Below are 24,980 nucleotides of genomic sequence, written 5' to 3'. Positions count from 1 at the left end.
TCTGAATCACCATGTTTTTATATATGTGGCTTTTTTCCATGGAGCCTCCAACAAATGTAATTTTGGACTAAATAGTAATACAATCGAAGGTTTACTGCATTGAACAGTTCCCTCTCTCACCCTCCCTTTCTCCTCCCTCTCTCTTTTTGTACATGTTGCCGTTTTTTAAGGGATACCTTTTTTTACCATGTTTTTATATATGTGGTCTTTTTCTATCAACAAATGTAATTTTGGACGAAATAATAATACAATCGAAGGTTTACTGCATCGAACAGTTGGGGTTTGTGATGATTGGAATGCACTCATGGATTTTAATAGTTGGGGTCTTGATGAGAAGCTTGCCATTTACTTTGAGTTGTTACTCAATACAGTCAGATGATTTGCGATCCATTAAATTTATGATAAGATCTCTCTCACACACACTCACTCTCTCTCTCCATGTTATGTGGAGCATCATCCTATTTTATGTTTGGAACAAACCTCTCTCTCTATATTCACATGTAGGGACCCCACAATTGCATAAATGAAATTTAAGTTGTAAAGAACTGAATAATCCAAATGAAAATATATTAATAAGAAAGTTTCTTTACAATGAAATGAAATATAATTTAAGCTGATTGCCGCTAATTTGGATGAAATACAATAAAAAAAAGGGCAAATTATTTAGTCATTTATCTCAAATACTGCAAATGTAGATTTTCAATACATGCTTCCTAGAATCCTCCAAGGGAAAAGCTTGCGTGCATGTGCCCTCTTTCCATTTCAACACATGCTTCCTAGAGACCCCTAACAAAGCCTTGCTCTAATATTGAGAAATTTCCTTAAGAAATTTGTTTGATGGATTGGTTTGGAAGAGAACCAACTAGCTCATGATTGTCACATGCAACCAAAAAATTGATATCATCGTGAGATAACACCTGATAGCTTTTCAATCTGCAATAGTCCACATCAACTGTGAGAAAAAAAACTGATGCAACCATTGTGATGACATTACCATATTCAAATGAATTGGCCAAGCCAGCTTAATTGTCCAATTATCATCCATGTATTCATATTAAAACAGGTGTAGGATGAAATTCAGTCCCAAAGCCATTTCAGACTCGTGCTCTGCAATAAGATCAATTATATCTAATTCAAGTTGCTTGATTCTTAGCTCAATGTCCTTACCCCCCACAAACACACACTACTAACAATTATTGTGCTTAGAACTTATGCAACAAATATCAAGAAGAGTTATGATGGTCTCAACTCTGCACATTAATGAAATTCATAAAAAATTCCTTAAGAGATTATAAATAATTCTAAGCTATCCTTGAAACAAAGTTACAAAATACGAATCAGTGACTGTTTTTCAATTTGCAATAGTCCACACATAGGCAAGATACACAATTACCTCATCCTTGTGATCAAATATAATTAAAACCATCAAATACAAATAGAAACATCCTTGTGGATCATGAGATAAACTAGCAATAGTGCAATGTGCATGACCTGATGTGCCATATTCAGCCCAATACTCACCATTCCTTGCAACATAAGTATTTCATTTGTGAATCATGGTTGGATTAGACAATGTGTTTTTGGAATTAAATATCTCAGACTAATCTGTCAATGAACAAATCGTATATTTTCATAGAACCATTCCATCAAGTTGAGATATATTGAGGAGGATGTAACCACCAATTGGCCACTCACTCTTGGTTGTGTTACATAGAGAGATTTTGACGAATAGTAAAAGAAGTTCTAGAATGGGAAACATGCAAATTATTTGCAGGAAAATAGGGGAATCTCTGACCATCACTATACTCAATACATGCCAACTCCTTAAACCCTTGTGTGTTTCGTCTTGTGCCTTCTAAAACAAAAAAAAAGGCAATTCACTTTACAAATGTTTTACCCTTTAAGAGTTAAAAGCTCAAAAGTGCAGGCAAGAAGCTTGAAGGTGCAGGATAGAAACTTAAATTTCAAAGTTTTCTTTAGTTTAGTAGAAATAACCATTAAAACCACATAAATAACTAAAATGTTCAAATGGAATCACTTCCAGCAATTACCTTCCAACATGCAAAAAGATCAAAAAGTAAATACTCATATACAAGGGCTTAATTTGCAAAGCATCTCCATTGATTGCTTCAAATTTTCATTATCAATTACCTCCTTAGTTTCAATAAAAACCATGTATAAAGTCTAAGACATTCACTCAAGATGTTTTCAAAGAAACCCAAATTTCAAACTAAGAAATTTTTCCAGGAAATGCTTCAGAAAAATCCATACAGTGCTCTATAAATCCCACAGTAATCGATAAAGAATTATCGACTGTAAAAAAGTAATTTACAGGAAAAAATAAGACAAATAAAGGGGAAAAGAAGGGAAAATGACCTGCTACCGTACAGCTTATTCTGAGCTTGAATCTAGTGTGAGAAAGGGTGGGTTTTCTTGGGAAGGTGTTGTAAGAGGAGAATGAACAGGGCCCCTCAATACAAGCCATCTCCTTTCACATACTTACAGTTTTCCCTCTGAAGATTCAATAGATTCAAGCCATAATTGGTTTCTAAGTGCAAAGCAGAGAGAGAGAGAGGTCAAACCCACATTGATCTCTAAGTCCAAAGAAGACAGAGAGGGACAAAGTTGAGGAGACAAGGATAGTAAAGAGGAACATGGATTGAAGATCTTACCCTCTCTCTTTCTCTCTCCAGTATGCAATCACCCAATATATTCTCATGTGAAGAGGTGATCTAATCCGTTTGTTGCTGGCAGAAATTAAGGAAAGAAGGAACACACATACTTAGAGATTTCTCAATATCTCCCTCTCCCAATCTGGCTGATAGCCAAAAGTGTGATGGAAAAATACTAGTAAATTAAGCACATTTTGAAGAAAGAGTTTCAAATCTTTCTCTAAAAAATCCGCAGAGAGAGAGAGTTCCATTCGTGGTCGACTCCACCATTTTATCGTTTCCGACCTTTTTCTAAGAAATCCGCAGAGAGAGAGAACCCTTTTTGGTCACCGTGGAGAGAGAGAACACCCACCTTTCATATTAAACTAGAATAACTTTTTGTTGGTTATATGTGGACCATCATATTAAACTAGATCCTATGGTCGATATAAAGCCACTTCACTGTCTCATTTTACTATAATGCAACCATTGCATTGGATTATTTTTTCTTTAAAATAGATGCTTTATACTTTTGGATTGCATATAGTAGAAATGCAGTCCAGCCTACATGAAATAATTTTCCTTTCGAGATTTACTCTAGTATTCATACATTGAGTCTAAGAAGTAGCGTTGCAAATCAAGTGCTAACTAATTAAACCTAGCTCTTTTCTCATAGAAAGCCAGAGAGAGAGATTTACACTTGTATTTATTTAATTATATATATATATATATATATATATATATATATATATATATATATATATATATATATATATATATATATATATATATATATATATATATGAAAAATATTGGGATTAGCCCACTAGCTCATATGAACATATGAGCTCAACGACCCAGATTGAATCTGGGCCGTTCTTATGGTAACGACTTCATTTCGTATTTGAATTTTAATTTTTTTTTCTACAAATCCAAATAATTAGGCCTATATTTAGAATAATAAAACTATCAAAAAAACATTCTAGAAGGTTGAAGTGCCGGATTTCAATTTATTTAAAAATCTAAAACAAAAAGTTCCTATGAAACTATCCCCTTTCCATCTGATGAGTTTCAACTCTTTTACCTTTTTCTTGAGTATTTTCTCATTGATTCTTTCTTGTATTTTATAGGGAAATTTATCTAAATAGACATAAAACGTATACCATTTAACATTTTACTCTCTTTTTAAAAAAAAATAATAATTTCAAATACACATTATGATACATGTGACCTTGAAATAATTAGGAAATGTAAACTGTTAAAATGTTAAAAAATTAAGAAATTTGGACGAATTATCCTACTATATATGAAAAGAAAATTATATAGATCCGAGGTTCTAAATAATTAAATTAGAGCCAACCTAAAAAATATCACTATAAGAGGTTGTTTTGAGGCTCAAATATCATCGAATTGATCATCTCAACATTTTTTAAGTTTTTATAGATCTGCTCGATCTAAACAATTTTTTAAGCTTTAAATTTTATGATCAAAAGATGAAAATATATTTTCAAGCTATCACAAGGATTTCTAGTATCGAAACCGCATTTCACGAAACTATTTGAAGGTGCATTTTACTTTGATTGTTTAGAGCCTCGGCTCTATACAAGTCGCAACTATTATGTTGCATCTAAGAATAGCATCCATATAGGGCCGAAGTCTCATAGAAATTTGCTAAATTTGAGCGTATTGAAAAGGGACAACAGTTGAATGATGCACTTTCACTTATTAGAAGCACGTATTTGCCTCCAAAATGGCAAATTATACTTTGAAAACAATCGGATTCTCAGAAAACTTATCATCCAGATACAACAAAAAATCAAGTGGAGACTTGCTCATTCCTATGTAGGACGAGCAACGGGCCTAGCCAGCCTTAGCCCTACCTGGGCCGTAATCCCCAATCCCACGGGGCAGGTGCAGGATAAGCCCATCGAGAATCCAAACGAGCCAAAGATGCCTTGGTCCATGGCCAAAGATGCCATGGCCCAAGGCCAGGCTTGGCCGAATGAAATAAAAAAAATAAAATAAAAAATAAAGGGAAAGCAGGCGTGTTAGGCTGAACTGCCTCGGCCCTAGTTCAGGCCAAACCTGGCCAAGCCTCAGACCGTGGTGCCCCGGCTCTCATGCCACCTTTCGTGGACTATGCCATAGTTTTTTGGGGGTGGGCTGGCAGGTCTAGCTCAGGCCACCCGGCCCATTGCCGCCCCTATTCTTATGTGAGCCAAGCTCTACTAAGCCTGGGTGATGGCCTTGGCGCTTATGAAGGAAAAAGCCCAAAAAGTGGGGAAGTCTGGTAAAAAATAATGAATTGCAAGTAGAAAGGAATAATATTCAACTCATAACATATGTAATCAAATTTTAGGTCTTCACTAAGAGTAAGACCCCTCACTTTAACAAATTAAAACTCATTTCACAAACTAAAATTGATAAAGGCTAAAATGCTAAAGTATGAATACCAAGTTCTAGGCAAGCTTTGGAAGATAAAATGAGAGAGGGATGGGTGTAAGGGATTTGGTCCATTGAACAGAGAGAGATAGATAAGTATAGGACTTTAATGTGATTTCAAAAAGGTTTTCTAAGAAGTTCATTTAGGTAAGGATTTGCATTTGGTATGATTGGGACCACTATTATTTGAACTATGTTCCCTATATTTGCACTGTCCATCTACAATGAATAGTGATTGCACCTGCAAATCAAGATTCAGGTGTAATATGCACTACATACTGTAAATGGATAAGGAAGGACACAGTTCAAACAGTGTCCCTTATTAACGCACCTTAGATAATGATATGATGTAGCTATATTTCATGTTTTTTCAAAAAATGAGCTTTTTTAATAATAGATTTAGAAAAATGATGACTTTACATGTTTTATAAAAAGGATTCTATAATATAAGGCTATTTATTTTTTGGTAAATGGAGGTTGATAATGAAATCCGACATATTCAAATGTATCATAATATTCGAAAAAATTTTATTTTGAATTATGTATGCCATCAATGACACATTTTCAACCACCTAATTTCATATCAAACTGTTTGCATTTATTAGAATCTCTACATACCAAAAACAAATGGTGTTATTCGACACATTTCTATCTTAAAGACTTGATGTCTTTTGTAAAAGATCATGTTTTAAATGTAGACTTGCTGACTATGGTAGCGGCAGAAAAGGTGACATGTATCATGTTTCTTGTGCCCTAAGTCATAAATATCTTTCGCATTTCTTTCACCAAACTCCAAGCCAAGTCTTATATGTGGATTAGCCACCTATGAATTTATCAAATCATGACATTCAAGAAATAGTCAAAATAAGAATGACTAGGTGGCCTTGATCTAAGAAGGATAATTCCCCTCATGGGGTATGCTTTTTGTGCCTTTAAACTAAAAGTAGTCAAAAAAAAAAAAAGGAAAAAAAAAAAAAAGAAGAAGAAGTCGAAGAAGAAATATTGAGAAGATAAGTGGATAAGGGCAAAAGTTAATAGAAAGTGTCAACCATATCTATATCAATACTACATTATTAAGTCAGAGTTGAGATATGGATTTGTGTCGAAAGAATAAGGGATCCGACATTTACAAAGATTGTGGGGTACATACTTTTCAAAAGATGCTACTGAAGAGAGATCCTAACATTTAGACAAGATGCTAAGTTAGAGAGATCTTACATGGACAGAGAGAGTTATGTGGTAAAATCCTGAGAAAAGAGGGACGCCATAGCAGAGAGAGACTAAACTATGACAGAAGGAGAGAAAGAAAGAGAGTTACGTGGATAGAACAATAAGAAAGATGAAATTTCTTTTCTAAAAACCTCCAAATTGAGATATATAGCACTAAGAAGAGATAGAAAGCATTCGCATTCTATCTTTAAAGAGATGGAGAGAGGGAAAGGTTCAGAGATGCCTAAATTATGAAGAGAGAGAAAGGGAAGGAGATTCTCTTTTAAATAAATTTATTTATAAAAATTGTTTGTGGGTTAAATTTTCTTAACTATGTTTTTTAAATATTTATAAAAATAGATATATTTTAACTCAAATGAGTATTAGTAATTCACAAACGTAGTAAATTTTTCTATTAGCAATTTAAAATTGTGCTGATTTGTTTGCCTTACCTTTCCTTTTTACTGTCTTTACGTTTGATGATTGACCGCATGTGCTTCTTACTAGTATTATAAAAGTGACAAGCAATTAAAAAACAAATAGATCCGCTAACATGATTGTTTGGACGTAGGAAAACTCTTTGGTTGATCATCTTGATTTTGAGATGTATAGATCAGAAAAAAAAAATAATAAAAATCAACTCTTAAAATAGTATATTTTTTATCTCATTATCTAGACAATCTATTTTCAAAATTTTAAAGTTATTTATCATATGTTCAATTTACACCATTTTTTTTTTTTTTTTGACAAATTCAATTTACACCATCCTTTGATCTTTCAATTTCATGAGTAGAGGCGGAAATAGATTTTCTGACCATTGCAGGGGTTTTTGACCTCGAAACAACTTTTTTAAACAGAATTTAGAGGCATGCTTAACTTTCGTTTTTGAAGGTTGATGCTCGATATATACCATACTTAGCAAATCGCCGTTTAATCGGCGATTTTTTCAAACATTCGGAGTTTTTATAAAAACAGTTTAAACAAACTTTTTGAAAAGGTCGGCAAAAAATCACGTAATTTTCATAAACTCGTTTTAAATGAGTTTTTTTCATTATACCATTTAAATTAGGGAAAAAATCTTATTCTTTTTTGCCTATATTTTTTTTTGAAAAATATTTTTTTTCGTGTTTTGTCTATTGTAGCCATTGCTACTTTCATGCTTTTGAAAAAAAAATTCCTCAAAAAAAAAAAACTGAAATAGAAACTTTCATCCCCACTGTGTTCTTAAAAGCCAAAGTTACAGATTGATGGCATGAATTTTTTTTTAAAACTTAATCAAATAAATGCAAATTTCGATTGTCCTTCTGGAAAATCATTGTGCAAATGAAATACTGTTATAGCAAATTATTTTGTAAAGTAAATCATTGTGTAAAGAAATCATATACATGCAGATTGCTGTGATTATTTGTAATAATTGTTTTTATGAAAATACTGTTAATGGCACAAATTAAAGCTCAAAGCATAATTTATTTATTGATGAATGAGAAGCAACGAGTGTGACTACAGGACCAAGTAATCAATATTTTGTTTTTGATTGGGTAAACTATAAACTTACAGGAGCAAATAATTGTATATATAGGATCATTTCCCCAAACTTAATCCTTCAGCTAAAATGAAAAGCCCTCTTCAAACTATCTCAAATAAGAGAGAAAAGCCATCTTCAAACTATCCCAAATCAGCATCGCATCTTCCTTTTCTCTTTCTAAAAATCAATTAGGGTCTCTTCCATTAGGGTTCTTCCTTCTCTCTCTAAAAATCAGTTAGGATCCCTTCCATTAGGGTTTGTGAAAACAATTTTTTTCTTCCTTTTCTCTTTATAAACCCAAATGGCTATGAGCCAAGCCCTATTTTCGTCTCTTCCTTCTTCTCTCTTCTCTCTTCTCTCTTCTTCCGCTCTTCCGTCATCATTCTTCCTTCTTCTCTCTCTACACAGTAAACTAAGATATAAAACCCAAATTTCTACGAACTTCTTTTCAATTAAAGAAATTTATAAAACATTAACTATAGTTATGGAGTGACCATAGTCACCGTACCATAGTTAAATAATTGTAATGAGAAAATAACAATCGTGTATTTATTTTTGGTACCTGCTAAGTGGGAGTTATGTTTAAGTATTTAATGGATAAATTTATAGTATATTTGTCACCGTACCATATTTAAAGTATTTTATGAAATAATTTATATAGTATATTTGTTTTTGTATGTAATAAGTAGGCGTGATGTTTCTTAAAGCATTTAATAGGTAGATTTATATGGCTTTTTTTTGTATATACTAATTAATTATATATTTAATATTGGATGAGAGTCACAAGAAATCTAACTTAATTGATTTGATTATATTAGTCTAGTAAAGTTTTTATAGATGAATTAGTAAATGATGGCTTTGACATAATTTTTATTTTTTAAAATTTCAAAATTTCTAATATTATAAATTTATCCAATTTTTTGAGCCTAATCCGATATATTAGCGATATCTTTATATGAAGTATTTTTGCCGATCTATTATATCCGATTTTTTAAAATAAAAACGATTTGTTTCCGATTTTATGATGAGCAGATTTATTGATCGTCCCCGACTTGCTAACTACCACCATGGATAAACGTAGAGCTAGCAATCGCCTAATGGCCCGGTTCAGCCTTGAAAAACCCAAGCCATCCCTAGACGACAGGAACAAGGCGCTCTCAAAGAAAAGCCATTTGCAATGAAAGAATCTTAGATTTTCTTATTGTAAATTGTTGAATGAAACAAAAAATCACTGTTGCGGTGCTACATACCGACGTAAAAGAGCCATTTCATCATCTAAAGCCCTGACAAGAATATAACATGAAAACTTTTCATACTTTTTTAGTTCGACAGAGAGGAGGGAATTTAGCGAGAGCTAAAATTCGATTCCCATTTAACCATATACCCATTTGTACATAGAAAACCAAAAAGATAAAAATAAAAAAATAAAGTACAAAGAAAAAGGAAAAGAAAAAGAGAGTTAAAGATTGAGCTCTTATAAAGATATCTAACATCTTATATCTCAATTCTCTTTCAAAAGCGAAAGTATAGAAAGAGATCATTTACTTTTGATGCAACAATGTCACAATCACTCTGCTCTGTCAGAGTTCAAAGTGGTGGTTGCAAGTGTATTATTGATAAAGTTAAAAGTTTAAAGAAAAATTTCTCGAGCTATGCAATAACATTCAAGCTGTCGAATTTAAGATTAGATGGTTTGATGTAATTGTGACCTTGTATCAAAAGTAAATGATCTCATGGTATACAATCCTGATTATATGGTTAAATGGAAATATAATTTTTTTATTTTATGGTTAAATGGGAATCTCATAATTAACCAAATCTCTACTCATTCATGAGAACACTCCATATCCTTCTTTATAAATGGATACTCACATTGGGTCCAGTCCAGATTTACATCCATCTATCTATGATTCTTCAACTCATATATAGCTTTCACCTTCCCATTCTTACCTCTGAATAGTTTTAAAAATAGTACACATATAATAAATTATTTGAACAGTCTAGTTTCAAGATTTTCAAGTATTTGCAGATCTACTTGATTTTTTAAATTTTTAAAATTAAGAGTAAAATTGATTTTTCAAGCTAGCATGAGAAGGTTTTTTATATCGAAATTGCATCTCTGCACAAAATTTAGGGGTGTGCCTTATTTCTACTGTATAAGGAATGTGCCTTAAACAGAACCACCCATAAAACCGAATGACTGCTGAACCAAACCTAGGAATATATATTTGTTATTTTTTCCCTTTGAGTAGGGTATTCCTTAGCTAGCTGGTGGATATCCATATATTCCTCCAATTTTTACTTATTGGCACCACAAGTCTTTGAGGAGATAAGGCCTCTTCTTCCCATCCATAGTGATTGGCACAAATCTTTGAGGAGATCAGGCACCTTCTTCACGAGTTTTTGAGGAGACCAGGCACTTCTTCTTATTCATGGCTATTGCCACAAGTGTTTGTTGGAACTTAGTTTCTTAGGAAATTAGGCATCTGGTGTCCTCCATTGTCTCCTAAGGGTGACTGGTATGCACCCAAAAGGCCAGTGATATAGTAATCAATTGGCAATAGTTAGTTTGTATTTGGGGATGGCGTCGAGGTCCGGGTGGTTAAGGGGGCAAGAGCCTCAGCGTATCGTCTCACCCTCCATTCCCACTGTTAACATATTAAAAAAATTTATTTAGTTTGTACGTGTGCATGCCAAGAGAGAGATATGTGTGGGTGTGTGTGTTTTTGTGGGCTTGGGTGGCTAGTATGGTGATCCATTATTTTATTTTTAATTCTTTATAGATCGGATGGAAATCAAATTTTAGGGCATATTTGTCTGCTCTAGGCACATAAAGAAAATATAAGAATAACGGTGAGGTTTGTATAAGGTGTCAACCTTAAACAATCACGCTAAGGTGCACCTCAAAATCTCGTTACAAGATGTATTTTCGGTGTCGAGACTCTCATCATGGCCTAAGAGTCTAATTTTTACCACTATTATGAAATTGAAAGCTCCAAAGATAGTGTAGATCTAGCAGATCTATGAACACTTAAAATCTTAAAAATAAAAAGTCTTGATAATGTGTTACAAGATGTACTATTTCTAAGACTTAAAATTCATTTATTCTTTCATTTCCATGCATATCGAGATCAAGATGATCAATTGGAGAATTTTCTAGTGACGAAATAACATTCTTCGATGGTTTTTGAGGCCCAACTTACTTCTACAGTTTTAAGGTTGATACCTTATATAAACTTTTTCCTAAGAATAGTGTGCAAAATGGGCCAAAGCCAAACACCCTGTCTGCATAAGTTGGCCATCTAGATTGGCCAAAATGGGTCAATCTGATGGCCAGCATGGTGATTTGTTATTTTATTTTTATGGACCTCAAATATTAGGGGTATATTTATTTGCTATAAAGTACACTAAAAAAAATAAAAAATAAAAAGCAGAAAATAGGCCAACACAAGACCCCCTTGTCTGCGTACGTTAGCCATCCACAGATCAATTAATGTGGTTACTTTAATGTGGGCCATTGGGCTTACATTATTTTACGGCTAATATAACCTTTATACAATTATTATTGGTTGTCTATTGATTGAGGGCTGATGGTTCGAATGGAGAAATCTTTTATAACATTGTCACTTTATTTTAAGCAACCATGTGATGACTGGAGTGAGATTAAGTGTCTGCTACTTTCATTGTTCATTCACATGAGCCACCTCTTTTTACGGATTTTTATTAATAAGTTTGGTTATATCCTAGTGCCAGGTTTATTATCAAAACAATATGATGAACAGATGAAGCATGTGCCGAAATTGTTATATTGTTCATGTGAGTGTACTGTGTAAGCATTATTGATTTCTTGTGTACTAAACTTGTAAATGCAGTACTTCAGAATGAAAAGATTAAAGATTAATCATGCCAAGCTCCGGTTGTCCAAGTAAGATTTGGAGTCCTTTCCTGTACTTTTTTTTCTCTGATATCGAGATTTGTTTTACATTTTATTAAAAAAAAAAAAAAAGTTTATACAAGGTTGCAACTTTGTATTATAGAAGTGAGATGCACCTCAAAGATGCAGTAGAAAAGTGCATTTCAAAGTTGGAAAACTTTCCAATTAATCATCTCGAGCTCTATATGTATAAACATAAAGGTAAAAAAACAAGAAAAATTTCGAGTCCTAAAAACAGTACATCATGTGATATGTAATCTAAACTATCTATTTTTTATATTTTTAAGTATTTAAAGACCTGTTCGATCTGCACTATTTTTGAATTTAAAATTTCATAGCTAGAACTGAATACATAATTTCAATCCATCATAAGATCTTCGACATTGGAACAACATCTTCCAGCAAAATTTAGAGGTATGCCTTAGTTGTATAATATAAGATAAGCACTTTATACAAACCTCACCTTTTTATAAAACACTTGGTATTTAAATCATGGCTCTCTCTCTTAGTTATTATTACTATTATTATTTTTTAAAAATTATTAATAATAAAAATGGACGTCATGTTGTTGCACCTGCCTCCAACCACCAATGGAACGGCTCGTTGTCCCACCCCCTAGGGTTGTAGCTTCAAAGCACTATCCTTCAAACAATTGGTGGTATTTGGGTCATTGCCAGCCTGATCTTTTGGCTTCTCCAAACGCTTTTGTTAATAATTGAGTGTCAGTTCCTTATGAATCCAAGGCTTGGGAAAAAAAAAAAAAAATTATAGGGTCAAATATGTCGATTAAAACCACTAAAGTTTGCAATGTCCTGTGGGTCTAATTTATTATTTATTTCAATTATTTTTGTAATATTTTTGTCCTCTTCATCTCAAAATATCTTTAGTCCATGATAATTCAGCTACAACCATGTTGAAAAAGACAAAAATGCATAGTGTCGGCATTTCATAGGAAAATGAGCACGTGTTTATTGGGATCCATATCGCGACACGCACTAAGATGTTCGTTGCCGTGCGTTTACCATATTTAGAGTTGGACACGGTTTTTATGCGGTTAGGGGATTAATGCGGATTTGACAATAAGTATATATTTTAAATATAATTTGATTTTAATTTTTAAAAGATTTATAATTTTTAATATGAAGATCATGAATATGAGATTTTTTAAAACTAAAAATAATAGTTCTATTAAAAATATATTTGAATCGTTAGGGGCCATTTGGATACTTGGAAATATACTGTCTGTGAAATATATTATCAGCATAATACATTTCATGCAAATGGATTGTCATTGTTTGGGTAGTATTTAGATGCAACTTGAAAAATACATTGTTATTGTTTGTTATTGTTTGGCTATGCGTGGAAGAAATATGAGAAATACATTACCATCAAAATATGAAAAATATGTTTGGCTAATATGATTAGACTTTAGTTTCAATATGATAAGTCATTGAGATAATATGATTGGAATAATATGATTTTATTGTGATAAGTCGTATTTTTATTTATTTTTATAGAAGTATTTCAAATGTCTCTCTATATATAATTTCAAATAAGCAATAAATTTATGATACCAAAATCAAAATATAGGATTATGTTGTATGAAATTTTTTTATTATGATTGTATTGTTTAATTTCTCATTGATTACCAATTATTATTTTTATTATTTTTGTTTTTATACTAGAGCTGGTGGCGGGCTACAACCTAAATTGGCGATAGAGGGATGTAGAAATATTTTTATTATGCTTGCAGTAGAAAATTGTCCCTCATCAAGTTCTATAACTGTTCTAATCAATTTAGATTTCCTCTTACTTTTACTTACCAATTATTAAAAAAATTTGTTTCAATTCGGATTTCTCCTTACTTTAACTTATCAATTATTAAAATTTTTGGTTTTATATGAGAGTAAGATGACAACCCAAATTGAGATATAGGGATGTAGAAATTTTTTATTATGATTGCAATAGAAAATTGTATTTGTATACCTGTTGAAATCAATTTAGATTCCTCTTTTCAAATCCCCACTTTCACTTTCTACCTACCTTAATAATTATATAATACAACCAATACTTGAGAAAGGGAAATGTTTTTTAAACGGGGATAGAGCAGAGAGAGACAAACGAGCGAAAAGATTTCTAAAGATTACCCATCAACATCGTAATAGATATTTTACCCCTCACCGCCTACTTTCACTTTCTACTTACCTTAATAATTATACAATACAACGTTTACTGACGAAAGTGAAATGTTTTTTAAACGGGGATAGGTGGATTATTCACGCCAACGATTTCCAAAGATTACTTATAGATTTTTCACCCCTGATATAGCTGAATGAATTTTGTGATTTTTGGGGAAATCTTGGTTAATGTGTTTCAATTTCCTCATTATTAAAGTGTACCCAAACTATTAAAGTGTACCCAAACAGTGTATATATATAAGTGGAGAGAGAGTCCTTATGGTAGGAATTGATGCAATGTTGCAAATCATCCAGCACTAACCAATTAAACCTAACTCTTTTATTAAAGAGAGATATATATATATATATTTACATTAGTATTTATGTCAAACAAGATTATATATATATATAGCGAGAGAGAGATTTACATTATTATTAAGGAAATTGTTTCATGCGGGCTGGATCACTTTCCTACAATATGCACTCTAGAGTTTTAAAGCATCCATTTTAAAGATGGATGGAAATAGGTGGTCCATCGAAAAACAAATGTAACTAACCGTTCAAATGTTGTTTTAATAAAATTATTATTTTTAGTTTTCAATTTTTTTTTTCCGTATTCATGTTCTCCATGTTAAAAATTATATATTCTCTAAAAATTAATATTGAATTATATTCAAAAAAATATATTTATTGCCAAGCCCGCATTCCTACAATATGCGGGCTGGCCGCATAGAAACCGTGTCCTATTATTAATGTCATGCAAAGCGAAAGAGAGATTTACGCTAGTATTAAAGTCATGTTTGAGGCATCTAACCTTATCACAATATTTTGATTTGGTGGCAATGACAATCATAACCACATATTTTCGTGTGGTGGTAGTATTATTATAGTGTACTACCTCGCATCCTATATCATCTTCCACAATAAGCAATGATGAAGCTAAGTGCACTTAGTGACCTCACTCATAACCATAATAAAGAGATTTCAATTGCGGCCAGTTAAGGCATTCCCCATGTTTATGGTGTGCTATATGAAGTCCTAACGCATGCAAGTGTTAAATATATAAAAAGACATGTTACGTTTTTTTTTTGAATTTTTAGTAGGATTGTATACTACGATATAATTTATTTTTTTCAGTTTTGTTTTTAATGTTTGCATCATTGTACCGTTTTTTATTTAAATTCTTATATTTTTTTAGTTTATAGGATTGTTTGATGGGTTAGAAATACATTAGGTATCGGTCTGATATTCAAAACATTGATTGTCCTAAACTTCACTATGGCATTGTTCAATATCACAAATATCGGACCACTCCATATTTCGATTTTTTTAAAGTTTTGATAGGTCTTATATATGTCACGGACCGCGAGAAGTATGATTTCTCTAACATCGGACTACTTGTCCTGTGAGTTGTCCGATGTCTGGAATATTGGACTGATGTGCTTGCTTAAAGCTTTCGTTGGCCACACTGTTCGATGTTCCAAACATCAGATAGCTCATTATAGGGTTGTTGGATATTCAAAACATCGGACTGACCATTAATATGCTTCCTACATACCAAAAAATTTAAAATTAAAATAAAAGAAGCAGATCAATGTTGCAAATATTGGACTGAGAGAAAAAATGAAAAAAAATAAAAATAAATACATGAGCCCAAAACCTTTGCATCGGAGATATTTTGTAAAAAGAAGATGCATGTCTTGTCCAAATCAAAAAAAAATATGAGTGAATCTTTTTAGAAAGTTGCCTGAAATTTCAAAAAGATAACAACCATATTCCTATTGCTATTCATTTTTTCAGGCCAAAGAATTTCCATGATCTTACTAGTGGACTTTGATTAAACATAAAGTAAATAAAAAATACATGAGAGAAAAAATGAAAAAAAAAAAAAAAAAAATACATGAGCCTAGGACCTTTGCATAAAATATGGGAAAAATTGGATGAGTACAGAAAAAATAATACTGTATGGGAGTAATTTTTCAGAAAATATACGGCCTTGTTAGGAGATATTTTGTGAAAAAAAGAAGATGCATGTCTTGTCCAAATCAAAACAAAATATGAGTGAATCTTTTTAGAAACTTGCCTGAAATTTCAAAAAGATAACAACCACATTCCTATTGCTATTCATTTTTTCAGGCCAAAGAATTTCCATGATCTTACTAGTGGACTTTGATTAAACATAAAGTTTGTGTGAACTTGTGTTGTAATGCTTCCTGAAAGAGACCCATTCCACTTTCTATGAAATGGGGAGACAAGACCACCTTTCCAATGCCATGTGAAATCTAGCCTTTGCCCAATAGGAAAAAACTGTATACTTTCCCTCTTGGGTTCTAGAGAGAGAGTAGTCTGGCTCAATAGGAAAAAACTGTATACTTTCTGTTTTATATAGTCTTCTGGAGAGAGAGAGCAATTTTTCTTCAATGTGAAATCTAGCCTTGCTCATGAGGAAAAACTTGTGCACTTTTCCTCTTGGTTTCTAGAGAGAGAGAAAGAGTCGTTTTTTTTTTCCATAGTCTGCTAGAGAGAGAGAAATTTTTGTTGTGCTTTATTTTTCTAGAGAGAGAAAGGGGTTTAGAAACCATGGGCAGTTAAAGAGTGGTAGGTAGCGTGATGAAGAGAGCTAGATCGGTGGGTTGGGAAGAGGCAGGCACATGTAGACAGGTCGGCAACCCTGAGCCTTCAACCTGCCCTTCCACTTGCATCATGTTACCCTGTTCAGCTGTCTCCTAGATACCCTCCAAAACTCTCTCTCTCTCTCTCTCCCTCCTCTCTCTCTCATGTGGTAAGTGCCCTTGATAATTAGGGTGGCAATGGATTTGATTAGACCTTGACGAGTATACCCAACTTCGGGTTTGATCGTGGGTCCAAATTGTGGACTTAAATATTATTTAGATTCGGGTTTGGGTCTAGTCGAATCTGACCCGTGCCTGTAATCATAAGATTTATGAGGGCAATCATGCACCTTTATCACACTAGGTCACAATATTAACAATATTTACCGAAAAAACAATACTCCTAGTTATAAGGTAAAAAGAAAGAAAAAATTTATATAAAGATGCTACCTTATAATGTAGAACTACGGATGCCCCACAAAGTCCATCGCAAAAGGTAGTTTTAATGTTGAAAAACCCTTTAATTGATCATCTCGATATCAAGATGTATGACTATGAAAAATAAAAAGATTTTAATTCTAAAAAATAGTACATTTTACAATATATTATCTACACTGTCTATTTTTAATATTTTCATATGTTCATAGATCTACTTGATTTTAACCATTTTTGAATTTTAAAATTTTATAATTAGATATAAAAATAGATTTTAAGATAATCTAAAAAAAATTTTACATAAAATTATATACCATGATAAAATTTGAAATGCACTTTACCTCTATACCTACGGATGCATCCGCATGCTAAATGCACCTCAGGAAAAAAAAAAAAAGGGAACAAAAAAAAGAAAGGAAGAACAATGCTCATGGTTATGAGGTATTTGATGGAAAAAAAAAAAAGGGAGGGGTCAAATAAGGAGAAGCTCATAGTTATTAGGTGAAAATGGATCCGACCTATCCCTGGACTCGACAGGTAGACTCGGGACTAGATGGGTCCATATACATGTCAAAAAAGGAGAAGCTCATAGTTATTAGGTGAAAATGGATCCGACTTATCCCTTGACTCGACAGGTAGACTCGGGACTAGATGGGTCCATATACAGGTCTAAATTTTGGACCTGAATTTTATTTCCGACCCGACCCATTTTTACCCCTAGTAGCCTGGCCCACCCTAAAAAAAAAAGGGCCTGGGCATAAAATGTCGCTTGAGGACCAAGCCACCACGACCATACGGCCAGGTTGGGCGGAGCTAGGACCAGCCTTGTTTGGGCTAGCCAGACTCTTTTTTTTCTTGTTTTGTGTTTTATATTTCTATTTATTTTTGACCCGTCTCTCACGGAGCGAGGACCGGGCTGAGCTATGGCCTGGCCTGGTGGGGCCAGGCCTAGGCTGGGCCTATGGGGACAAGGGCGAGACTACAGCATCCGAGCCCACCACATTACTGGGTCTATTCAAAGTCCACTTCTCTCTCTAAGTGCCCTTCTAACCCACTTCTCAAAGTGCCTTTCAAATTCAAATTCTACCACTCTCTCTCTCTGCCCCACGTCATAACACTATATTTTGTAATCTCAAAGCCTCTGGGAAGCTGAACAGAACCTCCCCTATCTTCTCTCTCTCTAAACCCAAACCCCAAGGAGGGACTTACATATAAATAGAGCAACCTCATTCCACTTAATCACACCTCCAAACCATCTCTCTCTCTCTAGATCCGACTTTCTCTCTCTAGATCTGACTTTCTCTCTCTAGATCCCTAAGGCACAAAAAACTGCAGGGGATCTATCAGACATGGCTCGCTGGTCAGCTGAAAATGCCACAAATGCCTACCTCCATACTGTAAAAATGGTAAGAAGTCTCTCCCCCCCCCCCCCCCCTCTCTTTCAATTGTACAGCAAGAAAGCATAATCTTACGCTCATATCTTTTTTTTAACAGTGCAAGGAGAGAGAGAAACAACCAGACGAAGCCGAGTTCATCTCGGCCCTCGCAGCCGGGACCAACGCACAACTCATGGTGGAGATATGCGCACCGGGCAAGGGCCCTGGTGCCACCACCTTCGCCTTACTAGCCGCTGCTCACCAAACCGGGGGCCGCGTGGTCTGCGTCCTAACCGATGCCATGGCCACACACTCATCACCCGAGATGGCGATGCTGCAAGCTCAAGCGCCGCACCGTCTCGAGCTCGTGGTAGGCGACGGGTGCGCACTCTTGGTGGGTGCTTTGAGGGGCGCCGACTTCGTGGTTGGCGATTGCAGATGGGCGCCACACGAGAGCGTGGTGCGCACCGCCGAGGCTGGTGCGCGCGAGGGTGGGGTGGTTGTTTTTGGGCGCCACGCCTTCGATGGGGAAGCGGGGCTGAGGCACCGTGGAGCCATGAGGAGCGTGGCGTTACCAATTGGTGGCGGAGTTGTGGTGACGAGGATAAAGGAGGGGGTTAGAGAGAGAAAGAGGAGTAAGTGGGTTGTGAGGGTGGATAAGTTCACAGGGGAAGAGCACGTTTACAGGGTACCTGTTGGTGGGGCTTAAACAATGGGAATATATATATATATATATATATATAGAGAGAGAGAGAGAGAGAGAGAGAGAGAGAGAGAGAGAGAGAGAGAGAGAGAGAGAGGTGAATGTTGCTCCATTAATCCATGTAGCACCTGGGTTCTAGAGAGAAAGAGAGAGATCCACCGCTCACGAGTTTTATAGCTGGGCTCTGGTGTTTGGTATTACAGGAGAAAATGTACATAAATTTTGAACATAGAAAGAGATTGGCTCTTGTGTTCAATGTAGCCTGATAATATCTTGTTTCTTAAGCAGGAGGATAATTTGTTTTTAAGGTTTGGAAAAAGTTTAACGAGTTGCTCCGAATATTTTTAGATCCAATTACGTAAAAAAAAGAAAAAAAAAAGTTGAAACACAAAAGGACTCCAAATGACTGAAAAATTACGAAGAAGTTTGATTACGGTAGAGTTTTCTAAATTTTTTCAAAATGCCCCTCCATCATGGGATGATCCGAGGATATCATCCCTAACCGGCTTTAATTTTCTTTTTTTTTTTTTAGTTTTCTTTGTTGTGTCCTATTGGTGATCGGTTCGAGGTCTCCATCTTTGGATTGCCTATAATGTGGTCTAACACCATAATATGGGTGGTCTGGGAATGAGGATCTTGGACTGCCTATAATGTAGTATACTACCAGACTTCAAACTGGTAACCAACTATCCTAAAATCTAGAAAAAAAAATTAAAATTAAAAATAAAAAAATTAAAACCTTTTGGAAAAAATTTTAAAGTCTACCATAACCATCATTCCCTATAATTTTTAAGCTGATTTAAATCTTTTTGTGTTAATTATTTATTTTATTACATTTTAATTTAGGGAAAATCATGCATACCCCCTGAACCATACTTTCTCAATTAACCTAATTCTCTATTTATTTATTTTTTTCAGCCAACCTCAAGAGAGAAAATAGCTTTGTTTTGAATAAAAATACCCCAAATGTATAAATCCATGAGCCTTTCTCATCCATTCGTTTTTCCTCAAGCATTCACATTTTGAGATAGTTTCTTTCTCTAAAAACTTCTCTACCTTTTCGTCACCCATTTGGTTCTCTTAATGCTAGATCGGTTCTCTCTTTTTCTTTTTTTTTTTTTCTCTCCCTTGAAACTGCTCATGTGGGTTAATATGGGGGGTATTTTAATTCAAAACAAAGTTATTTTATTCATTAAGGGGTGACAACAAAAACAAATAAAAATTAGGTTAATTCTATAATTTAAAAAGTGTTAGGGACCATAGAAAGTATGGTCCAAGAGGTATCTATAATTTTCTCATTAATTTAATCAATAATTATTACAATTTTATTGGTTATAGTGTAATTTTACTAATGCTAATGACAATACTGCTAATAACTTGGGGCTAGTTTGGATGGCCTAACAAGCACATTAAAGGATTGGAGTGGTTCACCGAATTTTTGTGATGTGTTTCCTCATTGAAAAGCTAGTTCCAAAGGTCATTCGCTCATGACTAGAGAGCACTTTTTCAGTCCTAAATAAAAAAATTTCGTTAGCAAATAGTCCCATTTATCTCCATAATCCGTTAAAAAACAAAAACACTAATTCGTGGTCCTCTCCATTATTCTTGCGCACATAAGCTTTGAGTGTTGATGGGTCTCATGGGTCATTCAATTACAAATAAATTTTGGGGCAGAAAAATAACTCTTTATTTTATTAATTTTAGAACTCAATAGGCTGGTTACAAGCTCCTTTCTTATGGCCTCCAAATACTAATGGGATTTCAACTAATTGGATGACTCAATTTTCTTCCAAACCTTATCACAAGGATCACTTGTATTCAATTATCTTCTCTTGATTTAGTACTTTGATGAAGATACTTGTTTATTAATTAGAATGTATATCAACTCAACCTCAATGCTTAATACTTCATGAACAAAGTGATAGTGCACCAGTATGTATTTTGTGCATACATGGAAGATGGGATTTAATGCTAGCGTTAATGAACTGATGTTGTCGTTCTGAGTTGGAACACTGTAGTCCATAACGTCTCTGGAGTATTTGCGTAGACAACGCACTTTGCATGTGGCTATCATGGCTGCTCTATATTCTACTTATGTGGATGATAATGCTACTAAAGATTGCTGCTTGCTTGGCCACGACACACACACACGTCTAGAGCCAAATTGAAACTGTATCCAAATATTGAGCACCGAGTACTTGAGCACTGCCCAATCAGCATCATAATAACGTACAAACTTGATAGGTATTCCGTGTTTATAAAATACATTATCATTAATGATTGTTTTCATATACTTCAATATTCGCTTCTCACAATTTCTTTGGCTCTTGCATAAATTGGCTCACAATCCCAACCAGATATGCTAAGTTTGACGAGGTTATAGTTGGGTGAATCAGGCTATTTACTATCTCTGTATTTTGACATCTTCAATTAGATCCCATCATTCTTTGACAGCTTGTGGTTCACATCAAGTGGTACAATTGGCTTTGAACCCATCATCTCGTGCTTTTCTAATGGGTTAACTTCTTTTCCATGATCAATACACCTCTTTCATCTCTTATAACTTTGATTGCAAAAAAAGATGAAATTCTTCCGACTCTTTTATTTTGAATATTTGAGAGAGTGAATACTTTATTCTTCCATTCAACTTGAGCTATTGCCCGTAATGATTAAATCATCAACATAAACCACACAAATAATTGTTCATCTTGAAGAATGATCGATGAATATTCACGCATCAGCTTAAAGAGATCAAATCTTTGTGAATTTAAAAGAACTCTTTTAACTTGTCAAACCATGCTCAAGGTGCTTGTTTCAAGTCCTACAAAGCCTGTTTTATTTGCACATATATCGCCGCCTCATATCCTTCGGCCTAATGCATATACATCTCTTTGTCGCTCTCTCCACTTGAGAATGCATTTTTTCACATCTATCAGATGAAGCTTCCAACCTTTCACTGCAGCTACGGCAATGATCACACAAATACTTATAATACTTGTAATTGGACTAAATAACTTTTTGTAGTCTTCCCTACAAGTTTGAGTAAACCTTTTAGCCACCAATATCCGTCTTATGATGCTCATTTCACCTTTGAATATAGCATACATGCTCAAATAATAGAGAATGATTATTTCGAAGTTGCCTTGCAAGATGGAACTTAAAAATACGCAAGATGGACTTAAAAATACATATGTGTCCACCCTTTTAGGTGAAGCTATTTGCGCAGAGTTAAAGTTAGGATCTAGATTGGGAATGACCGATCTAGATTTAATTTGGCAGGTGAGGGATCTGACTCTCTTTTTCCATGGAATTTTTCCAATTTTTCACCCAGTCTGCCGATCCGAATCACCAACTTTGTTGATATGGATAGGTACGGTGGCCGGGTGATCCAATACCCGATTCTATGATTTAAAACACTAATAAAAATATCAAGTAATAAGTAAACAACAGAAAAATTGGTTCTTAATGTGAGTATATGATAACTCGTCATTAAGACTTTGTCATTTTTAATAAATAAAAGTCGTTCCTCAAATAAAAATTGATCAAGGTTAATATAATGTACCAAACCCAACTCATTATTAAGGGTGAGGCCCTAGACATGCACCTAAAAAATTCAATAGAAGAGGTTGTTTCAATTCCTAAAAGTCCTCAAATCGATTATCTCAACTTAAAAATGTATGGACATGAGAAAAAATAGATTTCAAATATTGGAAATTGTAATGCATTTTTTTTTTTTGAGACCATCAATTTTCAAGATTTTCAAGTGTTCATAGATATAATCAAACTACACTATCTTTTAAGCTTTAAATTTTAACATTGGAGATAAAAACAAAAGTTTTCTAATATTGAAATAACATCTTTTGATACTATTCGAAGGTGCACCATACATCAATTGTTCAGGCCTCAACCGTATACAAACCACATCAAAGAATAATAGCACTCTATTATCCAGTGCAAGCTTCTTTTTTTTTTGGAAAACATATCTTTTTTTGAGTGTGCTATTTTTTATTTTATTTTATCAGACTTCTTCAAACATATCATGGCTCTCTGTCTACTTCCAATAAATGAGACTACATAAGCGCAGAAGTAGAGAATATATATGATGTAAAAAGAATGAAGTATAGGGGCAGCCACACACACACCCCTACCCCAAAACCCAAAAAAAAAAAAAAAAAAAAAAGCTAAAAAAAGGACATCAAAAAGAAGCAGAAGAAGAAAAGCAAAACATGTCCAATGACCAAAGTACAATGACATCTATGGAAGTATCTACTTTCCTAAAGGCCCCTATTCATATTATGAAAATATCCCCTTTCCATCTTATGAAAATATCCCCTTTCCATTTGATGACTTTCAACTCTTTTGTCTTTTCTCGAGTATTTTTTCTTTGATGCTTTCTTATATTTTATTTGGAAATTTATCTAATTAGACATAAAACGTGAACCATTTAACATTTTACTCTCGTTTGTTTTTATTTAATTTTTAAATAACCATTATGATAAATTTCACCTTGAAATAATTGAAAAAAAATGCAAACTGTTAAAATGTTAAAAAATTAAGTAAATTTGGACGAATTATCTTACTATATATGAAAAAAGTTTATATAGATCCGAGGTTCAAAATAATTAAATTAGAGCCAACCTAAAAATATATCACTAGAAGAGGTTGTTTTGATGCCCAAATATCCTCGAATTGATCATCTCGACATCAAGATCCATGGACATGATTAAAAAAAATGGATTTCAAGTTTGGAAATGGTGCATCTTGTAATGCATTTTGGACCATCAATTTTCAAGATTTTCAAGTTTTCATAGATCTGCTCGATCTAAATAATTTTTGAAGCTTTAAATTTTATGGTCCAAAGTTGAAAACATATTTTCAGGCAATCACAAAGATTTATAGTATTGAAACCACATTTCGCAACACTATTTGAAGGTGCGTTGTACTTTGATTGTTTAGAGTCTCGGCTCTATACAAGTCGCACCTATTATGTTGCATCTAAGAATAGCATCCATGAAAATGAGATGTAAGGCCAAAGTCTCATAGAAATTTGCTAAATTTGAGAGTATTGAAAAGGGACAACAATTGAATGATGTACTTTCACTTATTAGAAGCACGTGTTTGCCTCCAAAATGGTAAATTATACTTTGAAAGCAATCGGATTCTCAGAAAACTTATCATCCAGATACAACAAAACATCAAGTGAAGACTTGCTCATTTCTATGTAGGACGAGCAACGGGCCTAGCCAGCCTCGGCTGTACCCCGGCCGTGATCCCCCAATCCATGGGGCTGCCCCAGGATAAGCCCATCCAGAATCCAGACTGAGCCAAAGATGCCTTGGTCAACGGCCAGGCTTGGCCGAATGAAATTAAAAAAATAAAAGAGAAATTATAGAGAAAGCGGGCCGTGTTAGGCTGAACTGCGTCGGTCCTAGTCTAGGCCAAACTTAGGTAAGCCTCATGCCTGGTGCCCTGGCTCTCACGCCACCTTTCGTGGACTATGCCATAGTTTTTTGGGCCCGGGCTAGCAGGTTTTATTGGTACGTGTTCGTGGTCACAAGGCCTTTAAACGTGTCATATTTCTCTCTCTTTGTCTTCATCATATAGTTTAATATTTATCAATCAACAAGGGCCTTTTAGATAGAGAAGATGTCATTATCCAACAAGTAAAAATAATTACCCACCTCCTAGGATTAGAGGATCACGTTTCTCAGATATTTCAGGAGGAAGCCGAACGTTGGAGAATGGTTTCCTCTCATCCCTCTTTAAAAAGGGTTTCATTGCTATGGAGAAACACAAATAAAATCACAGAATTCTCATTGTTCTGGTAACGCTTGATCTCTGCGATTCATAGTCTCACGACACTATCAAATCCTAGGAGCTTGGTGTTTTCATCTCTTCCCAAATTCAACAAGTCAC

At 34.2% G+C, this 24,980-nt stretch overlaps 1 protein-coding gene and 1 long non-coding RNA gene across 2 annotated transcripts; one reads left to right on the top strand and one right to left on the bottom strand.

Moving 5' to 3' along the window:
• Positions 1–552: 552 nt before the first annotated feature.
• Positions 553–2,996, bottom strand: LOC148780652 (uncharacterized). Its single transcript, XR_016040046.1, has 2 exons — positions 2,377–2,996; positions 553–933 (listed from the first exon to the last, which is right to left on the bottom strand). It is a non-coding gene; the product is annotated as an uncharacterized LOC148780652 (long non-coding RNA).
• Positions 2,997–18,086: 15,090 nt separating this feature from the next.
• Positions 18,087–19,320, top strand: LOC18441576 (uncharacterized). Its single transcript, XM_006851806.4, has 2 exons — positions 18,087–18,391; positions 18,480–19,320. Exons 1-2 carry the CDS (start codon positions 18,335–18,337, stop codon positions 19,068–19,070), a joined length of 648 nt encoding a protein of 215 aa, XP_006851868.1. The 5' UTR covers positions 18,087–18,334; the 3' UTR covers positions 19,071–19,320.
• Positions 19,321–24,980: the final 5,660 nt, after the last annotated feature.

The sequence above is a fragment of the Amborella trichopoda genome, chromosome 9 (assembly GCF_054954075.1).
Source record: "Amborella trichopoda isolate Santa Cruz 75 chromosome 9, AtrichopodaSantaCruz75HAP2 v2.0, whole genome shotgun sequence".
NCBI lineage: Eukaryota > Viridiplantae > Streptophyta > Magnoliopsida > Amborellales > Amborellaceae > Amborella > Amborella trichopoda.
Note: the sequence above shows the minus strand (reverse complement) of the source record. Positions and strands in the feature narration are given on the sequence as shown.